Genomic DNA, 19,375 nt, shown 5'->3' on the forward strand with positions numbered 1-19,375 from the left:
TCATGTTTTTCGTAATATCCTGCCCTGTATTTCTAATATGCATTGTGGCAGTGAAAAGTTTTAGTATTTTAAATGCTTCAGTTTAAATTTTTTGTAAATTATGATTGTCTTCAAATCTTTACGGGTGATGCATGGCCCTAAATGAAGTATTTTGCACAATTACTTTTTTTTATTCTTTTTGCTTTACAGAGAAGAAGCATTGGAAAGGTAGGATCTTTTAACACATCAACAATGCGTAGTTTCCATTCTTACTTTCTTAGTGTCCTGTGTCGTCTATAAAGATATCTCGAAACTGGTAATTCACTTTATGTAATCTGTACTAAAAATAATCTTAGGTGTGTTGATTCCTTTATTTTTTGGGGGGAGGGTTCTTCTCCAAACAATATTCTTTCCTGACCATTCTATATGGTGTGCAGAAGGATACAATTTACTTTTTTAGGGCTCATTCAGACATTTGTTTTTTTAACGTACGCAAAAAACGGTACGAGTCTCATCAGTGTTTTGGATCCGAGTTTCATCATTGTTTGGTCCATGTGTCAGTTTTTACCATCAGTGTTTCATCAGTGATCTTCACGTATAGAAAAAAAAAAAAATTACAAAAGTTTCTTCTATACTTTGCAATGTTAATTATAGACAGCACACAGACTGTATACTGATGCCATTCATGTGTTGTTCGTGATTTTCACGGGCCCATAGACTTCGATTGGTACTTTTGATCTGTGATTTCTGAAAAAAACCAGACATGTGAACAGCCCTTTAGACTATGGTATGGTAGGGTATGTGTTCTATCCGTGAAAATCATTCATAGAACACGGACGTCTGAATGAGCTTTATAGTAACAGATTAAATAGGTCAGAAATTTCTATACAATAATTTATGGATACAATAATAACTTAGGCACATCCATACATTTTGTGCTCTTCAGCCGGTGAATGATATAGAAGTCTACAGTGTAATTATCAGCAGCCAGGTGACATCTCGCTTTGCCCATAATGTCATCACAAGCAGAGCTGTCAATCGAGCTGACAAATCAAAAGAAGCCATCTTTAATGTGGATCTGCCAAAAACAGCCTTTATTACAAATTTCAGCATGTAAGTTCAACATTTTTCATTTTTTTTCTTTCCTATGAAAATGTAAATTGTATAATTTACTTAGGGTAGGTAATTGTCAATGATTAGGTGTCAAGCATCTGTCTTCTTGTTCTCTTTCTTCTTGTTCTTCTTCTTATTGTTCTTATTGTTCCCATTCTTCTTTTTGATCTTCTAGTTCTCATTCTTGTTCTTCTTGTTCTTCTTCTTGATCTTCTTGTTCTAATTCTTGTTCTTCTCCTTGTTCTTCTTCCTGTTCTTCATCTTGTTCTTTTTTTTTGTTCTTCTCCTTGTTCTTCTTCTTGTTCATCTCCTTGTTCTTCTTCTTGTTCTTCTCCTTGTTCTTCTTCTTGTTCTTATTCTTCCCTGGAATTTGAGACTTCCAGAACACATGGTAATGTTACCAATATGTTTCTGATAATTCACTTTTTTATTCTTGAGACCTGTTTTGGAAAAATGTTTGCCTCTTTGTTGAAAATAGAAAGTAGGAAACTTCTTGCTTTGTGCTTGACATTGATAGGTGAGGATCGCAATAAGATCCCCATTGATTTGACACATCAATGTCTTTTATCAGTGGCCCTTTCGGAGATGGTGTTAATAGAAACTAGTTTAAAAGTTGTATACTTTATCTAATAATCAGCATCCCATACATGTAGATACTAATTGGAATTGGGTGTTACAGGATAATTGATGGAGTAACATATCCGGGAGAAATTAAAGAAAAGGAAGCTGCTAAGAAACAGTATGAAAAAGCCGTATCCAGGGGCCAAACAGCCGGACTGGTCAGGTAAATGCTAATCATCATGTCAAGGGGAAAGCAAAAGATTAATGACTCAAAATAAGGGTTACATACAATATGGTTTGGACCATCAAAAAGTTTTGTGTTTGATATTTTAATAAGTTTGTCTTTGAAGTATGGGAGGAAACAGTAGAACCCAGAGAAAACCAAAGCAAACATGGGGAGAACATACAAACTCCTGGCAGATGATGTCCTTGGTGGGATTTTAACCCAGGACCCCAGCACTACAAAGCAATAGTGTTAACCACTGAGCCACCGAGCTAGCCCTAGTCAACATATCCAAATTGTTTATTAGATCAAAGAGTTAATTGGCTTGACATAGGGATAAAATGCTATAACATACACAAGAAAGACTAATGTGAAATTATAGAAAGTGCCTGGCTGTCATTTTTGCTGCTATAAGTTTAGGTTTAGTTTTACAAGTATGCAGTGACAGGTTAAATGCAGAAAAGGCAAAAGTGTTTTTCACAAGACTTTATATTATTTTACATTGGTTTCTATTACAACGCTTTAAAGGATTTGTACCAAGTTTACACGTTATCCCCAATCCATAGGTTTGGCGATAACTTCCTGATCAATGGAGATTCCCACAAATCCTGAGAATGAGGCTGCACAAAATCCCGTCTAAATGTAGTTGAGGTCCAACATGTTTTACTCAGCTTTATTCATTCTCTAGTGGCGTGCCACAGATAGTTGATCACTGTACTCAGTGAACTATGGCTGTCCGGTGAAGAATGAAGTCGAGGTGCGCATACTTGACTTCTCCATCTAGATGGAGCTCTGCAGAGCCACGTTCTCAGGATCAATGAGGGTCCCAGTGGTCAGACCCCCCCAGAGATCAGGAAGTTATCCTTTGTCCTATGGATAGAGGATAACTTCTAAACTTAGTCAAACTCTTTAAAAATAGTACAAGTTACAGCTATAATCAGATATAAGCAAGTGGTTCCCAAATAATTGTTAGACTTTGGAAAACCCAAGCCAACTGGAGACCTCACCAAGGAATACTAACCCTTCTCCAAATGTACATTCTGTTTCCAGACTATGGTGGTTGTGTCCTTCATTGTGAAGTCACCTCATCAGGGTGATTGACCACCATGGCCAGGTGACCATATAATCAGTAAACCTCCACAAGAAATGGAGAAAATAGACAATGAAGATATTTGCAGAGCCTCGTTGATAATGGAGCACAGTACCAATATTGGTGGTGTGTAATTACAGTGTAGTGTGCTTCATATTCCTGAAGACAATGTATGGGGAGTGACTGAGGAATTTGATACAGTTCCAGAACTATACTAGTTTATAGCTGTTGTTGTTCATCATCGCCAACTCTTTTCTGCTCGGTAGTCATAATTTTTTATGATATGCACGAGTTATGTTATTTTGAAAATATATATTGGAAATCATACTACAGGTAATGTTTCATATACTGTGCACGTCATACTAATATAAACTAATGATCGCTGCTTTTACAGGGCCTCTGGCAGGAAGACTGAGAAATTCACTGTGTCAGTTAATGTGGCTCCAGAAAGTAAAGTAACATTTGAGTTGGTCTATGAAGAAATGCTGAAACGTCACCTTGGAAAATATGAAATGTTCATCAAAGTTCAGCCAAAAACTCTTATCAGAAAATATGAGGTACAGTTCCTGCAGTAACATTTTAACATGAAATAAATATATACACTGTATATGTATATTATTTTTTTAACTAGTTAAGGACCAAGCACTTCAAATCAGTGGTGGACACAGATAGAAAGGGGCCCCGTGTAAATAACAGTATATGAGCCGTTTGCTTTATAATAGTCCTGATTATGAGAGAAGCTGCTTGCTTATTTGGAGGTGATAGTGGGCCCCCTTACTTCTTGGGCCCCTGTGCATCTGCACAAATGATATGTCTGCCCCTGCTGTAAATATATGGCATTAAAAAAAAGAAAGTTTAGTCACTCTTTATAAATTATCTTTGTAAATATATAGTGTGGGTTTACAATCTCATTTTATCCTCAACCCCCTGAGGAAGCCTGTGAGGCGAAACTTGTTGATGATTTTAGTCAGCACTAGTGAAGCCAGTGTATATCCTAGTAAATAGAGATTCAGTTTGAGCCGTTTCCAATCCATGAACTGCAGCCATGGTGGATATAGCATGGCCTTGAATATGAATCAGATTGTTCAATGAACTATATAGTTCATAGAGATTATAATTGTTAGAGAAATAACACAGGTATACTGGTGTGTTTTTAATCTACTTACCATTTTTTTAAAATAAGAAATAATAAAAGTCATATTTTAATGCATCCCTCAATTAGGGTTTATTTACCCTCTGGATAAATTGGTAAAATGAATTTTTCATCCCTATAGGGGTGAATACACTCATTGGTTGAATTGGTTTACAATCTCTACTTGTGCCAGCAGGAACAGATCCAGACAGCCAGATATCCTTAAACACAAAAATGCATTATTTATGTTGTCTCGTTTAAAGAATACACAGCAATTAATAAGTATTGGACGCAATGATCACGTGATTTCTGGTTGAACTCATTGCATGGGAGGGCTACTGGCTCATCATAACAGAGAACATTTTTCGTCAACTTCCAAGTCCAGTCCTTTACTCCACTCAAACTGAAGCTTCTGAAGTTTGGAATTTCCATTAACAATGAATGGAGCAGCAGTTTGCTTGATCAACCACTGCTCCATTCTTCAGGGACTTGGTTCTCAGAATTGGTGGGAGTCCCAGCGGTTGAACCCCCATGGATGCCTTTAACATTACACATGGAGATCTTAGGCTTGTTTGTATCTTCTCAACCATGGAAACCAATTTCATGAAGTTTCCAATGCACAATTTGTGCTCTAATTTCTGTTTCAAAATCATTTTGGACCTTTTGTAAGTAATGCAACAGAGGATAGACAATTTTTATTCGTCATTTGCTTCAGTAATCTGTTCATATGTTCTACTGCTTTGTGATGGAGCTGTTGTTATTTGTAGACACTTCACTTCACAAAAAATGTCAGATTTAACAGACCAGAAATTTCACAAATTAACTTGTGGCAAAGATGTAATCCGAGGACTATAGAAATTGCTTTAGTATGACCCATATAGCTACCTGTACATGTCTACGGAGATTTCCTGCAGCAACTTGCAATACATTGTGCCCAAAAATAGTGAAAACTGTCAAAACCACCCACTTTACATAACATAATGTGTAAATGGCAAAGGCCTACACCAGTGGCGGCAGACCACGCCACTGCTATGGGGCCCGTGACCGCGGGGGGCCCGTGAGCCGAGGGGCCCCAAGCAGCGTGAGGACGAGTTGTATAGGTGAGTATTGGTGGATAGTGGTGGGGGGAGGGAGGTTGCGGCAGAGCGGAGCACACACAGTAGCCGCTGAAGCCGCTATCACGTGTGCCCGCTGCTAAAGGGACATGAATATTCCCTCTTCTCCACTCCCATGGGTGTGGAGAAGAGGGAATATTCATTCTCTTTAGTATTGGACACGGAGGAGCACTGAGTCGCAGCTCCTGTTGACAGTGCCTGCTACTAAAGAGAATGCATATTCACGCTTCTCCACACCCATAGTCCTGGCGTGGAGAGGAGTGAATATACCTGCAGCAGCAGCAGCTCACCTCGGGATCTGAGAATGCGCATTGCTCAGATGCCGACATGAGCTGCAGCAGACAGGACGCAGCGCCGGAGGAGAGGTGAGGAAGGAAGGTGAGTATTAGTGTTTATTTTTTTTGTGTGTGCAGTGATTGGGGGATCAGGGGGCCATATATACCAGGATGGGGGTTTGGGGGGGCCACACATACCAAGATTGGGGGATTGAGGGGACCACATATACCAGGATTGGGGGATCAAGGGGGCCACGCATACCAGGATTGGAGGATTGAGGGGACCACATATACCAGGATTGGGGGATTGAGGGGACCACATATACCAGGATTGGGGGATTGAGGGGGCCACGCATACCAGGATTGGGGGATTGAGGAGGTCACGCATGCCAGGATTGGGGGATTGAGGAGGCCACGCATACCAGGATTGGGGGATTGAGGAAGCCACACATACCAGGATTGGGGGATTGAGGAGGTCACACATACCAGGATTGGGGGATTGAGGAGGCCACACATGCCAGGATTGGGGGATTGGGGAGACCACACATACCAGGATTAGGTGATTGAGGAGGCCACATATACCAGGATTGGGGGATTGAGGAGGCCACACATACCAGAATTGGGGGATTGAGGAGACCACACATACCAGGATTGGGGAATTGAGGAGACCATACATACCAGGATTGGGGGATTGAGGAGGCCACACATACCAGGATTGAGGGATTGAGGAGGCCACACATACCAGGATTGGGGGATTGAGGAGGCCACACATACCAGGATTGGGGGATTGAGGAGGCCACACATACCAGGATTGGGGTATTGAGGAGACCACACATACCAGGATTGGGGGATTGAGGAGGTCACACATACCAGGATTGGGGGATTGAGGAGGCCACACATGCCAGGATTGGGGGATTGGGGAGACCACACATACCAGGATTAGGTGATTGAGGAGGCCACATATACCAGTATTGGGGGATTGAGGAGGCCACACATACCAGGATTGGGGGATTGAGGAGGCCACACATACCAGGATTGGGGGATTGAGGAGGCCACACATACCAGGATTGGAGGATTGAGGAGACCACACATACCAGGATAGGGGGATTGAGGAGATCACACATACCAGGATTGGGGGATTGAGGAGACCACACATACCAGGATTGGGGGATTGAGGAGGCCACACATACCAGGATTGAGGAGGCCACACATACCAGGATTGGGAGATTGAGGAGGCCACACATACCAGTGTTGGGGGATGAGGGGTGCCATACGTACCAGGATTGCGGGAATGAGGGGTGCCATACGTACCAGGATTGGGAAATTTACTATTAGCTGCTGCATTTCCCACCCTAGGCTTACACTCGAGTCAATACGTTTTTCCAGTTTTTTTGTAGTAAAATTAGGGGCCTCGGCTTATACTTGGGTCGGCTTATTTAAAATATACAGTATTTTAAAAATCAGTGAGTATGTGGTGCCCATAATACTGCAGGACTGTGGGGTGCATTATACTATATGGGGGCTGCATTTTACCCTATGGGGTGTGTAATATACTGTATGGAGGACTGTGGGGAGTGAATTATATTCTATGGAGGACCATGGGAAGTTCATTATACTATATGGAGGATTATGGGGGGCGCATTATACTATATGGAGGATTATGGGGGCGCATTATAATATATGAAGGATTATCAGTGGTGTATTAGCCTTCCATATAGTATATGTGGGGCCATTATAATATTTTGAGGGCTATGTGGGGGGCCATTATACTGTTTGGAGGGCTAGTGCAGGCCATTATACTGTATGTAAGCCCATTATAGTGTATGGAGGGCTCTGTGGGGGTCACAGTTGGGGGATCATACTGTGTTGGTGTCACCATACTTTGCCTTGGGAGTTGAAGTGGGGTACTGTAGGGTCATTATACTGTGCATGTGGAGGCTAATGTGGAGGAATGCACCATGGGGGTATCATACTGTGACACTGTGTTTGGGGGGCACTTTTGTTGGCATCATACTTTATGGGGAAATGAAAGAGGGATCTAGGACTTTAGCAGGAGGAAAATTACTATGTAAAGGCTGGAAAGTTGTGAGATCTGCTCTTCTGTGACACAGACAAATATTTATTTATTTATTTGGGGGGGGGGCCCAATTAGAGCTTCTGCTATGGGGTCCCATTTTTTCTACGTACGCCCCTGGCCCACACTGCTACTTTCAGGCTTGATATTGAGAGCTCTTCCCCTACCTTTCTAACAACTATTCTGTCCACAATATGCTTGGACGAATTATGTTGTAGAACACAAAAAGTACAGAATACGTCAGTGAAACTCGGTCTGAGTTTCATCATTGTTTTTGAACAGACTTTCATCAGAGTTTTGTCAGTGTCTCATTATTTTTTCTCTAATGAGAAAAATATAAAAGTTTATCCACCTTCTCCTATTTATCAGTCTGTTAAAAACGGACAGCACTTGAATGGCATCCAAGCGTTGTTAAGTTTTTTCATGGACCTGTAGACGTTGATCCTCTAGTAGTGGGGAAGGACGGTAGCCTTCCTTTGGCACTGAAAAGTTAAAAGAGAATGTTCCCATAGTTAGATCTCTCTGAGCTGTCGTTAGGTCCAGTTAAGGGGTTAGCTGTGATGATCCAGCCAGTAGAGTAGAGGGGGAACTTAGTGCCATGATCAAACATAAAATGTGTATAAAGGTTGTCCCTGATATATTTCCTTGTGGGGTTGTAGTACTTTTAATCGGCCGCAAGATGCCACTGTCGGGCGCAGCTGTTAGTGAGAGCCTGCTACCAGAATGACAGTGAGGAATTAACTGCCGCAGGGGGTGGGGCATCCTAAGTAACGTCTGGAGAATTTTCCAGAAAGTGGCAGTTGGAGTCCTGTCAGAGTTGTGACATACTGTATATACTCCTCTCCCTCAAGTAAAATTCTAATTATGGTTAAGAACTTTGTGTCCTCTGAATTTATTGCTGCCCTGGTCCCAGAAGAGAAATGCCTGGAGACAGCCGCGATCGGATGGTTTGAAGTAAGTGAAGAATGTCACATACCCAGCCACACATCAGAGGGAGGACACAAATTGTCTGTAGGGTGTCAAAGCGAGCAGGGGCTACAACTCACCCACGACTACCTCGCTGGGGCACCTTACATTCCGACACTCAGATTAACAAAACACATGTCTCTTGCCATTTTGCATGGACCACTCAGTCCACAAAAAATCACAGACATGTGAACAATTCCATAGACTATCCCAGGTATAAGATCTATCTGTGAAAAACATGCATAGCACTCATACACGAAAAACTGACATGTGCATGAACCCTTAGGGTACGTGCACACAATCCAGAGCCGCTGCGGGTTTGGACGCTGCAGACTTATGCAGCGTCAAACCCACAGTGGCCAGATATTACAGCATAGTGGATGGGATTTGTAGAATTCCCATGTCCACTATACGTCTGCGGCTCACCCGTGGAAACTGACATGCGGCGCGTCTTTCCAGACCGCAGCATGTCAGTTTCTCAGATGATTCCGAATGCGGGCTTTCCCCATAGACCTAACCTCTATGAGGAAAGTCCGCATGTGAAAAAAAAAAATGGTGCCGCTCACTTGCATACATGAGCGAAAGCCACCGACGGCTCTTCCGCAGCATCTGGGCCACAGGCCTGGACGCATCATGGGCACATACCTTAAGGTCTCTATGTGCTGCTGACTTGTAGTTCCAGGCAGTTGTCTTTAAACAGTTGGCGGAGCACTGCTGTTCAGCTCTGCAACTGGTTCCATCTGGCCAGTGCTGGAGATGAGAACAGCTGATCAATGGGGGTGCTGGGTGTCGGACCTCCACAGTTCTGATATTGATGAAGTCCTCAATATTAAAGTAGTGAAAAACCCCTTTAATCCATGATGGCTTCCTTCCGGCTGGCTTTATCTCCCTTTCTGGCAGTGGTGGCATCATAACCATTATCAATTACCCGCATCACCCCTCCATCCCAATAACCCTCCACTGGTAGAAGGATCAACACCCTCTGCCCCACTCAATATACCCTTCTCCACTTGAAGCAATATGGTCTCCCATGTCCATTCCATTGATAGCAGCGCAGGTGATGCTGTAAATGTTAGGGAGAGCGTACACAGAGCTCTCCGGGCTCCTCTCTCACCTCTCCTATAGTTCTCTCAGTCTTCAGATTGTCTCAGTGCAGGACCTATGTTCATGTGATCATTATATCATCATCGGTCCTTCAACCTGTCTAGCCACTGAGACTGTATGGAAAATGCAGAACTGGCGTTATCAGCCACAGACTGATCAGCCTACTGGCAGGGCAAATTACCAAATTACCTACATGTGGCCTCAGCCACAGTTTGCTCCACTCCCATGAGAACTGCTCTAAATAACCCCTGGTCCATGAAACCATCTACTGCTGACAACTTAAAGGGAATCTGTAACCAGTTTTTTCCACCTAACCTGAGAGCAACATAATATAGAGACAGAGACCCGGATTCCAGCGACGTGTCATTTACTGGGCTGCTTGCTGTAGTTTTGATAAAGAGTTTTACCAGCAAGAGGTTATCACTAGAGGATTAGTAAACCTGCTGCCATGTAGTCCTCCATATTTATGATTTTTTTATAACCCTGCACCCATCAATGATTGGCAGCTTTCTGCCTCTGCACAGTGTACACAAAAAGCTGCCAATCAGTGGTGTGGGCGGAGTTATACAGGGCTCAGCATTCAGAGAACTGGTAGATCTGCAGCCGATAAAATAATGATTTTCTCAAAACTGAAGCAAGCAGCCCAGTAAGTGATACATCGCTGAAATCAAGATCTCTGCCCCTACATCATGCTGCTCTCAGATGGGGCAACAAAAACCTGGTGATCAATTCCCTTTAATATCATAGTGCAATCCAACTTGACATGTACACGTTTCTACATACAATAGGTCGGGGCATAGTACATCTTTTGCTCTATAGTTTAAAGAAGAATGAGCATGTTGCTACTTTAAACCGCTTTGAGGTTTCTGAACCCTGAAGCAGTTAAAAATGTGGCATAAATTAGAATTTGTGCAGATTAACGCAGCGTTTTACCAACCAGCACTCTGCTTTTTGCAGCAGAAAAATCTGCTGCAAATACTAAATGTGTGCACACACCCTACAGATTTGTGGCTTTGATGGAACCCAGTTCAAACAAATACACTTTAAACCACTAATTCTTTATTCTTTGCATTTCAGATTGAAGTAAACATACATGAACCTCAAGGTATCAGCTTTCTGGATGCCCAAGCGTCTTTTCTAACAAATAATCTGCAACCTAAGGTTGAAAAATCTTTCTCTGGGGAAAAGGTAATCATTTATACCTAACAGCAAAAGTCGTGAAATGCATGTTGGATGGATGCAAATCTCAGATGTAAAGTACTGAGCCTGCTTAGATAATATACTGTGTATGGTTATATATGTCTGTATATAGTATAAGTATAGATGCTTGTTTTGTTAAAAAGCTTAGAGAATAGCATGATCTCTAACTAGAAGTCTCTGTGTTGGGCGTTCAGGTCCACTGCATCTGGGAGGATACTGTAGAAACTGAGATTATCATTCAGCTAATCATACAGTATGTGTTGTTATATAGTCAACATAGAATCCCTATATAATTTTGGCTTTATGTCTTTGGTGTCTTCAGGGTCATGTCTCTTTTAAACCCACCATAGATCAGCAGCGCTCATGTGCCAACTGTACAACCACTTTACTGGATGGAGATTTTACGGTTACCTATGATGTTAACAGAGAAACTCCTGGAAATATACAGGTGAGGTGTAATAATTCAAACTCACCCAAGGGCAAATTTGGATTATTAAAAGTTGTAATACCAAGTTTATATCTTGTTCCCTATCTATCGGATAGGGGTTGACTTTTTGATTTCTGAGAGTCCGACCACTTGGACTCCCGTCGATTCAGAGTACTGGGCTCTGAAGATAGCACTCGGCTATCTTTGGAAGTCCACTGGAGAATGAATTTAGCAGAGGTACCTGTTCTTGTGGGTCTGTGGGTATCCCAATGGTCAGACCCCCTTGATCAATAAGTCAAGGGCAGACATACCATTGGTGCAGTCGAACAGGGACCCAGGGAGATAAGAGAGCACATTTCCACCTCCAAAGCAGGTGGAATTGTGCATTAGAATGAGCTATTGGACTGCAAAGGGCCCATATATTGCTCTTGCACAGGGGCTATTCTGACTCCATAACTAGGCTACGAGTGTGGGGCTCTTGAGACAGCGTTTCTATGGATGTCTGTATAGAACCAGTACTCACACAAAGGAACTTCATCAGATAGCTTAACTCGACTGCAGAGGCACGTATGAAAATTCCAGAAGAACTTTATTCTCAAGCTGCATTCTTGTAGTATGCACAATAGTAACAGCAAAAACTGCAACAACTTCAGTAGACGAAAAGACAATTCTGAACTAGAGATTCACAGAGATGAACCTCAGATGAAGGTGGATGATGAGCACTGACACAGGAGGAAGAAGACTTATATCAGTGCTACAGGGAGAGAGATGGAACAAACTTCTAAAAGGGGCAATCCTGATTTCATAGGAGTGTAACAACAATAATACAATGATAATACACTACTGTATGATTCCCAAGTCATCGGACATGACAGGGGCCCTCTTATTTCTGTGTCCGCCCCTGCAGTAAGTTAGCCCTATTCTATCAATAGGGACTAACCTATTAACTTGGTACAATGTATATTTTAGTATGAACTATTATTTTGAAAAGCTGAAATATTTCTTTAAGATTTAGGGTATGTTCACACATTTACTTTTTACAGCCTTTTTTTTATGCACGTTTTTAATGCTTTTTTATGCATTCAATTGAATGGGTAAAAAATGTAGCAAAAACCCTGAAAGAATTGACATGCTGAGAGTTTAAGAAGACGCATCGCAGCTCCAAAAATGCAAGAAAAAAATGCAGTAAAAAAGCCTGTAGAATGTACAAAAAGAGCTGTATAATCCCCTGGGCAGCAAACTTTCCCTAGTGGTGACTGCAGGCAAACAGCATGTTAGCAGGGAAACTTTTTATAGCGGGACAACCATTTTAAAGAAAATGCAAAGAATTTAATTGAACATTCCTAAAAAATAAGATTCCAAATGCAAGTAATTTAAAAAAATGTAACCCTCCCATTTAAAATATAATAATAATTTACAATTTGTGCATTTAGTATGCAAGTGACCCAACTTCCTGGCGAGGAGTTCCAGGCATGCCGAGTGTCTTATCACAACCCTCATCTTTTAGGCCATGTCTTGTTTTAGATACAGGAAATAGTGATGAGCGAGTATGTTTTGTTAACCCTTTCGCCGAGTATGCTCGGGCGAGCACCGAGTATTTACAGCTGCTCGGTGTTATGTTTGAATCACTCCCGTGTGCATGATTTGCGACGGTTTGACAGCTTTAATACATGTGAGGAATGTGTAAGAAATAGACATTCCTCACATGTATTAAAGCTGTCAAACAGTCACAAATCTTGCACACGGGAGTGATTCAAACATAACACCGAGCAGCTGTAACTACTCGGTGCTCGCCCGAGCATACTCGGCGAAAGGGTTAACAGAAAAATACTCGCTCATCACTAATAAGAAACCATCAGGTAGCCACGATCACAATGCAGGAGTGCGATGAGCTGAAAGGTATTAATACCTAGTGGATGGTGCAAATTAAATATGGCAGTTTTCCATAGCTTTGTCATTTTATTGTCCAATATATTGTGCACAATTAGTGCCACTGGAGACACACACTCCTTAACTTGTTAAAGAGGGTACTCCTTTTGAAATATTTTTAGTTCAAATGGGACTTGTGCCATCTACATTGGCAGAGCTGCTGAGCTCAGTGATTTTCCGCATTGCTGTTGACATGATGTCGCCGCTGCAGCCGATCAATACAAACCGTGGCAGAGGCGGAGAGGCTAGAAAGGCTAAGTAAAGCTAAGTTTATTATTTTACAGGTCCTTGAGCCTATGGGCTAAAAATATTTCAAACAGGAGAACCAATTTATGTGTGTTGACCAAGGTTTGGTAGTGCCATACTGTATATGTGGAAATAGACTGCTGCATGCTCCAGTTGCTTTTGCATTGGAATTCTGTATAAGGCAGGTCCAGAGACCAATGTAAGACCTCGGGCTTCCATACCAAACATCAGCAACCTACAACTGCTTTGCGGTAGTGGGTGTCCTCCCTTTGTCAACCACTTAGATGCTGCTGTTGCTATTTGTTTTATACAAATTTCTTTCTATTATGCCTCCCAGAGTCGTAGCTAGGGGTTTGGTTCAGGGAGGGCGAAACTTCTGAGTGGGCACCTAACCAGGTAACCCTGATTACAGCTATGGTGACGCACCCAGATAGTAGATGTAGTAAAACCTCAGTGTTATGTTCTGCTACCAAAGCTAAGGAAAGAGAGGAGATCTGTCCCTACTATAAGACTCAGCTGAATCCCTACGATGTAACAGGGAACCTGATCCTGCGATCAGACCTGCTAAAGTCCTAATCTAGTCTGTACGAAGACCTATAGATGTGGGGAGGGAATCCCTACAAGTACTAAGGACTGGGAGGAATATGGGACACCTCCTAACAGAAATAGTAGCAGACAGACGAACAAACAAAATAGATAGAACATAGAGGTCCGTAGACCAAGCAAACTAACAGAGTTAGATACAGAGCACAGGCTAGCTAGAAAGTAGATATACAATGAAGTCCAGCAAAGCCAGAAGGGCGGAGCAGGATTAAATAGGCCAACAAAGTCATGTGACCAGCAAAGGAAAAAAAACCTAACAGCAAGGTTCTAACAGTACCCCCCCTTCTAAGAGGATCCTCCGGATCCCCTAGGACCAGGCTTATCAGGAAATCTCCTGTGAAACGCTCTGATAAGTCTGGACGCGGAAACATCATCTGACCTCACCCAAGAGTTATCCTCGGGTCCGAAACCTTTCCAGGCCACAAGATACTGCAAACTACCTCTATACCGTCTAGAGTCAAGGATGCGAGAAATTTCATATTCCCCGTCCTCCACCACCGGAGGAACAGAGGCAGAGGCGTCACCATCCGACACAACAGCTTTTTTTAACAGAGAGACATGAAAGACCGGATTAATTCTCCAGGAGGTAGGAACCTCCAACCTAACAGCAGATTGGTTGACAACCTGAAGCACCTTAAAGGGCCCTACAAACTTGGGACCCAATTTCTTAGAAGGAATCCTCAACCGCAGATTCCTAGAGGACAACCAAACCATGTCACCAACAGCGAACAAAACCTCCTGTCGTTTCCTATCAAAGTAGTCTTTAGATTTTCTGTTGGCCTCCTGAAGATTACCACGCACATCCGTCCAAACTCTTTCCAAATCACCGGAAAAATTCTCCTCCTCAGGCACGGCAGATCCCAACTTGGAGAACGACCCAAACGACGGATGTCTCCCAGAACAACAAAAAAAAGGCGAACAACCAGCAGAAGAAGATGTATGATTGTTCAGAGCAAATTCGGCAAGTGGCAGAAACTCAGACCACCCCTCTTGATTGTCTGCCACAAAACAACGCAAGAACTGCTCAACATCCTGGTTTTTCCTTTCTGTCTGGCCATTAGATTCAGGATGATATCCGGACGAAAACGACAAATGAATTCCCAACCTGTCACAAAAGGCACGCCAAAAACGAGCCACGAACTGAGGACCCCTATCAGAAACAATGTCAGTAGGAACGCCATGAAGTCTGACAATTTCCTTGACAAAGGCCTTAGCGAGAGTTTTAGCGCAGGGCAGTTTGACGAAGGGAACCAAGTGACACATCTTGCTAAAACGGTCCACGACCACCCAGATGACAGTAAAACCCTCAGAGGGGGGAAGGTCAGTTATAAAGTCCATAGCCAAATGTGTCCAAGGAGCACTGGGGACCTCCAAAGGACAAAGCAACCCCGCAGCAGGAGTATGTGAGGACTTAGATCTAGCACATATAGTACATTGGCGCACCCACTTAATGACTTCCTTCTGCCATCCAGGCCACCAAAAACTGCGACCCACCAGTCTCTTGGTCTCAGAGATTCCGGGATGACCTGCCAACCGAGATTCGTGACACTCAACAAACAAATCTCTCCTAAAGGTCCCAGGCACAAACAACCTCCCATGAGGAGTGTTAGATGGGGCATTCTCCTGAGCTTTAAGAATCTCATCTTCCAAAACGGAGTCTAAAGCAGCTATCACAACACCTTCTTGTAAAATGTTTTCCTCTTTCTCAGCACCGACTATGGGAGAAAAACTGCGAGATAAGGCATCCGCCTTAACATTCTTAGTACCAGGGATGTAAGTAACGGAGAAATTAAACCGCGAGAAAAACAGTGCCCACCTAGCCTGACGGGCATTCAGGCGCTTGGCAGCATCAAGATATATCAGATTTTTATGATCCGTAAGAACCTGAACGGGAAATTCCGCACCTTCCAAGAAGTGGCGCCAGTGTTCAAATGCGAGTTTAATAGCCAATAATTCCCGATTACCAATATCGTAATTCAGTTCAGTCTCCGAAAATTTTTTTGAAAAAAAGGCACAGGGATGTAATCCATCCCCGTTATCCTGAGACAATACTGCGCCAACCCCCACAGAGGAAGCATCAACCTCAACCAAAAACGGCCTAGTAACATCAGGCTGCATAAGGATGGGAGCAGAGGTGAACCTCTCCTTGAGATACACAAAAGCTTCAATGGCCTCAGAAGACCACTGAACCGCATCAGCACCTTTCCTGGTGAGATCAGTCAGAGGTTTGACAATACTAGAAAAATTTTTTATGAATTTTCTGTAGTAATTGGCGAAACCCAAAAACCTCTGTATCGATTTCAAACCAATAGGCCTAGGCCATTCCTGCACAGCCTGAACCTTAACCGGATCCATCTCAAAACCTTTGCTGGAGATAATGTAGCCCAAAAAACTAATTCTCTGTACAGCGAACTCACATTTCTCCAGCTTAGCAAAAAGCGAATTGTCCATTAATAACTGTAATACCTCACGCACGCTCCGCCAATGAGACTCCAGATCTGGCGAATAAATCAAAATGTCATCCAAATACACAACCACATTTTTACCGATCAAAGGTCTAAGGATGTCATTAATCAGATTCTGAAAAAATGCAGGAGCATTAGTAAGACCAAAAGGCATAACCAGATTCTCAAAATGACCCACAGGAGTGTTAAAAGCAGTCTTCCATTCATCACCCTCCTTCATGCGCAACAGATTGTATGCCCCCTTAAGGTCAATTTTAGAGAACCACTTGGCCCCCAATAACTGGTTAAACAGATCAGGAATCAATGGCAGTGGGTAAGGATTGCGTACCGTAATTTTGTTAATCTCACGAAAATCCAGACAAGGACGTAAACCGCCGTCCTTTTTTTTTTACAAAAAAAAATCCAACCGCCACAGGAGACTTAGAGGGCCTAATGTGACCGGCGGCCAAACTTGTCTGTATGTATTCCTCCAAAGCCTTCCTCTCAGGAATAGTAAGGTTAAATAAACGACTTTTAGGAAGAGTCGCTCCAGGGACAAATTCAATAGAACAATCATAGTCTCTATGGGGAGGCAAAACCTGCGATTCCTTCTCAGAAAAAACTCTCCAAAAATCCTGAATAGGAACAGGCAATTCTCCCCTATCCAAAGCTGCAATACGCCCATTACAACACTTGTCATAACATTTATGGCTCCAGGATTTAATTTCACTGGTAGGCCAATCCAGTACAGGATTGTGAAATTTTAACCAGGGCAAACCCAATATTACTGGAGAAGGCAAGTTATTCAACACTACCAAATCCAATTTCTCATGGTGAACACCATTAATAGTGAGAGGAAATTCACTGACCTTGAGAGTAATATTCTTCAAAGGAGAGCCATCCACAGAAACCACAGCAATGGGGGATGATAAAGGTTCAGGTTTTAAATTGAGTTTTTCCACGAATCCCCCATCAATTACATTCAGTGTAGACCCGCAATCAACAAACACCCGAAATTCCATTAATTTTTCCTGAGCAATCGTGGAAGCAGCCAAAAATATACCCTTGGAATTTAAACAGGCAATACGGGCGTGACTGACCATTTTTTTTTCTTTCTTCATCCGAAGCTCACAGCCTTTAATCAAATGACCAGATTTTCCGCAATAGTAGCACAAGCCTTCCGAAAAACGACGGTCTTTTTCTTGAGAGCGAGGTGCCACCGATCCAATCTCCATCGGTTCACCACTGTTAGTACACACATTATCATAACCAGAAACTGACATAGCAGAGGATTTGCTCTCATTAACCCTAGCACGCAGTCTTCTATCCACCCGTATAGCTAATTGCATAGCCTGTTGCAAATCCTCAGGTGTAGGATAAGCAATTAGCAGGTCTTTAACCCTTTCACTGAGCCCAGCAAGAAATAGACTTTTCAGAGCAGAATCGTTCCACCCTGTTTGAGTGGACCAACGACGAAAATGTGTACAATATTTTTCCACATTACCCGATCCTTGTTTTAGACGTCTCAACTCAGTCTCAGCTGATGCGACACGGTCAGGATCATCATATAATAGTCCCAAAGCAGAAAAAAAACTATCCACTGATCTGAAGCATGAATCACTAGGTTGCAAAGAAAAGGCCCACTCCTGAGGCTCTTTGCGCAAAAGTGACATTATGAACCCTACGCGCTGGGATTCATCCCCAGAGGACTTAGGTCTCAAACGAAAATACAATAAGCAAGCATTTTTAAATGAAAAAAATTCTCGGTGTTCACCAAAAAATAAATCCGGCAAACATACCTTAGGCTCCAAGAAATGTGCTCCAGGACAGTTACTCACGTGCTGACGGAGCTCGGCCACCTCCAGAGAGAGTCCCTGCAGGCGATGAGCCAAATCCTGAACCGACACCATGATGGAACAGAAAAATCTTTCCTTAGAGAATTTGCAGGCTGGACTTACTGTTATGTTCTGCTACCAAAGCTAAGGAAAGAGAGGAGATCTGTCCCTACTATAAGACTCAGCTGAATCCCTACGATGTAACAGGGAACCTGATCCTGCGATCAGACCTGCTAAAGTCCTAATCTAGTCTGTACGAAGACCTATAGATGTGGGGAGGGAATCCCTACAAGTACTAAGGACTGGGAGGAATATGGGACACCTCCTAACAGAAATAGTAGCAGACAGACGAACAAACAAAATAGATAGAACATAGAGGTCCGTAGACCAAGCAAACTAACAGAGTTAGATACAGAGCACAGGCTAGCTAGAAAGTAGTTATACAATGAAGTCCAGCAAAGCCAGAAGGGCGGAGCAGGATTAAATAGGCCAACAAAGTCATGTGACCAGCAAAGGAAAAAAAACCTAACAGCAAGGTTCTAACACTCAGCAGATGATGGTGCTGTTACTAAAAATAATCTCTATACAAAGACCAGCACTGATACTACCGCCATATGGTGACATATATTGATAGATGCCAGGTCTGCAGAACATATAAGAGATTACAGCACGGTTATATATTGTAACTTACAGCTGACGTTCTTTCTGATTAAATTGTTCATTTTTCCCATCTTTTCCATCTGGCCCACACCGACACAACAACTCCTCATTCCAGGACTCAGTCTTAGATCTGCAGAGATCACAACAAAGACACATTTGACTCCTTACATTTCAGGCCTCGTCCCCATCTATTCCCAACCTGCACAAACCCCTCATCCTGCTGACACACCAATACTGAGCTGCTGCTGTATGTGTCCCTATTACAGCACCTGCTGTGTGACCTCTAGATGGTAAAACAAACCTCTAGAATATAGTAATGCCATGTGCAAGTGTCCTAGAAAACAGTGCCACATCTTGCCCCCTAGAAAGTAATAATGCCCTCTGTGTGCCCCTCTGACA

The 19,375-nt window shown here is 42.8% G+C and overlaps 1 protein-coding gene across 10 annotated transcripts in view; it reads left to right on the top strand.

Moving 5' to 3' along the window:
- The window catches only part of LOC141157339 (inter-alpha-trypsin inhibitor heavy chain H3-like), a 148,748-nt gene that overhangs the window by 1,101 nt on the left and 128,272 nt on the right, over positions 1-19,375 (top strand). For 9 of the 10 annotated variants that reach the window (XM_073644449.1, XM_073644451.1, XM_073644453.1 and 6 more), the window contains exons 2-7: positions 190-207; positions 926-1,092; positions 1,772-1,876; positions 3,361-3,523; positions 10,710-10,820; positions 11,155-11,280. In XM_073644449.1, coding sequence (XP_073500550.1) covers positions 190-207; positions 926-1,092; positions 1,772-1,876; positions 3,361-3,523; positions 10,710-10,820; positions 11,155-11,280 — 690 coding nt within the window. The remainder of the gene's footprint in view (positions 1-189; positions 208-925; positions 1,093-1,771; positions 1,877-3,360; positions 3,524-10,709; positions 10,821-11,154; positions 11,281-19,375) is intronic. The other variant, XM_073644450.1, reaches the window with a different exon arrangement.

The sequence above is a fragment of the Phyllobates terribilis genome, unplaced genomic scaffold (genome assembly GCF_046119375.1).
Source record: "Phyllobates terribilis strain yellow unplaced genomic scaffold, ASM4611937v1 Scaffold_8__6_contigs__length_399053987, whole genome shotgun sequence".
NCBI lineage: Eukaryota > Metazoa > Chordata > Amphibia > Anura > Dendrobatidae > Phyllobates > Phyllobates terribilis.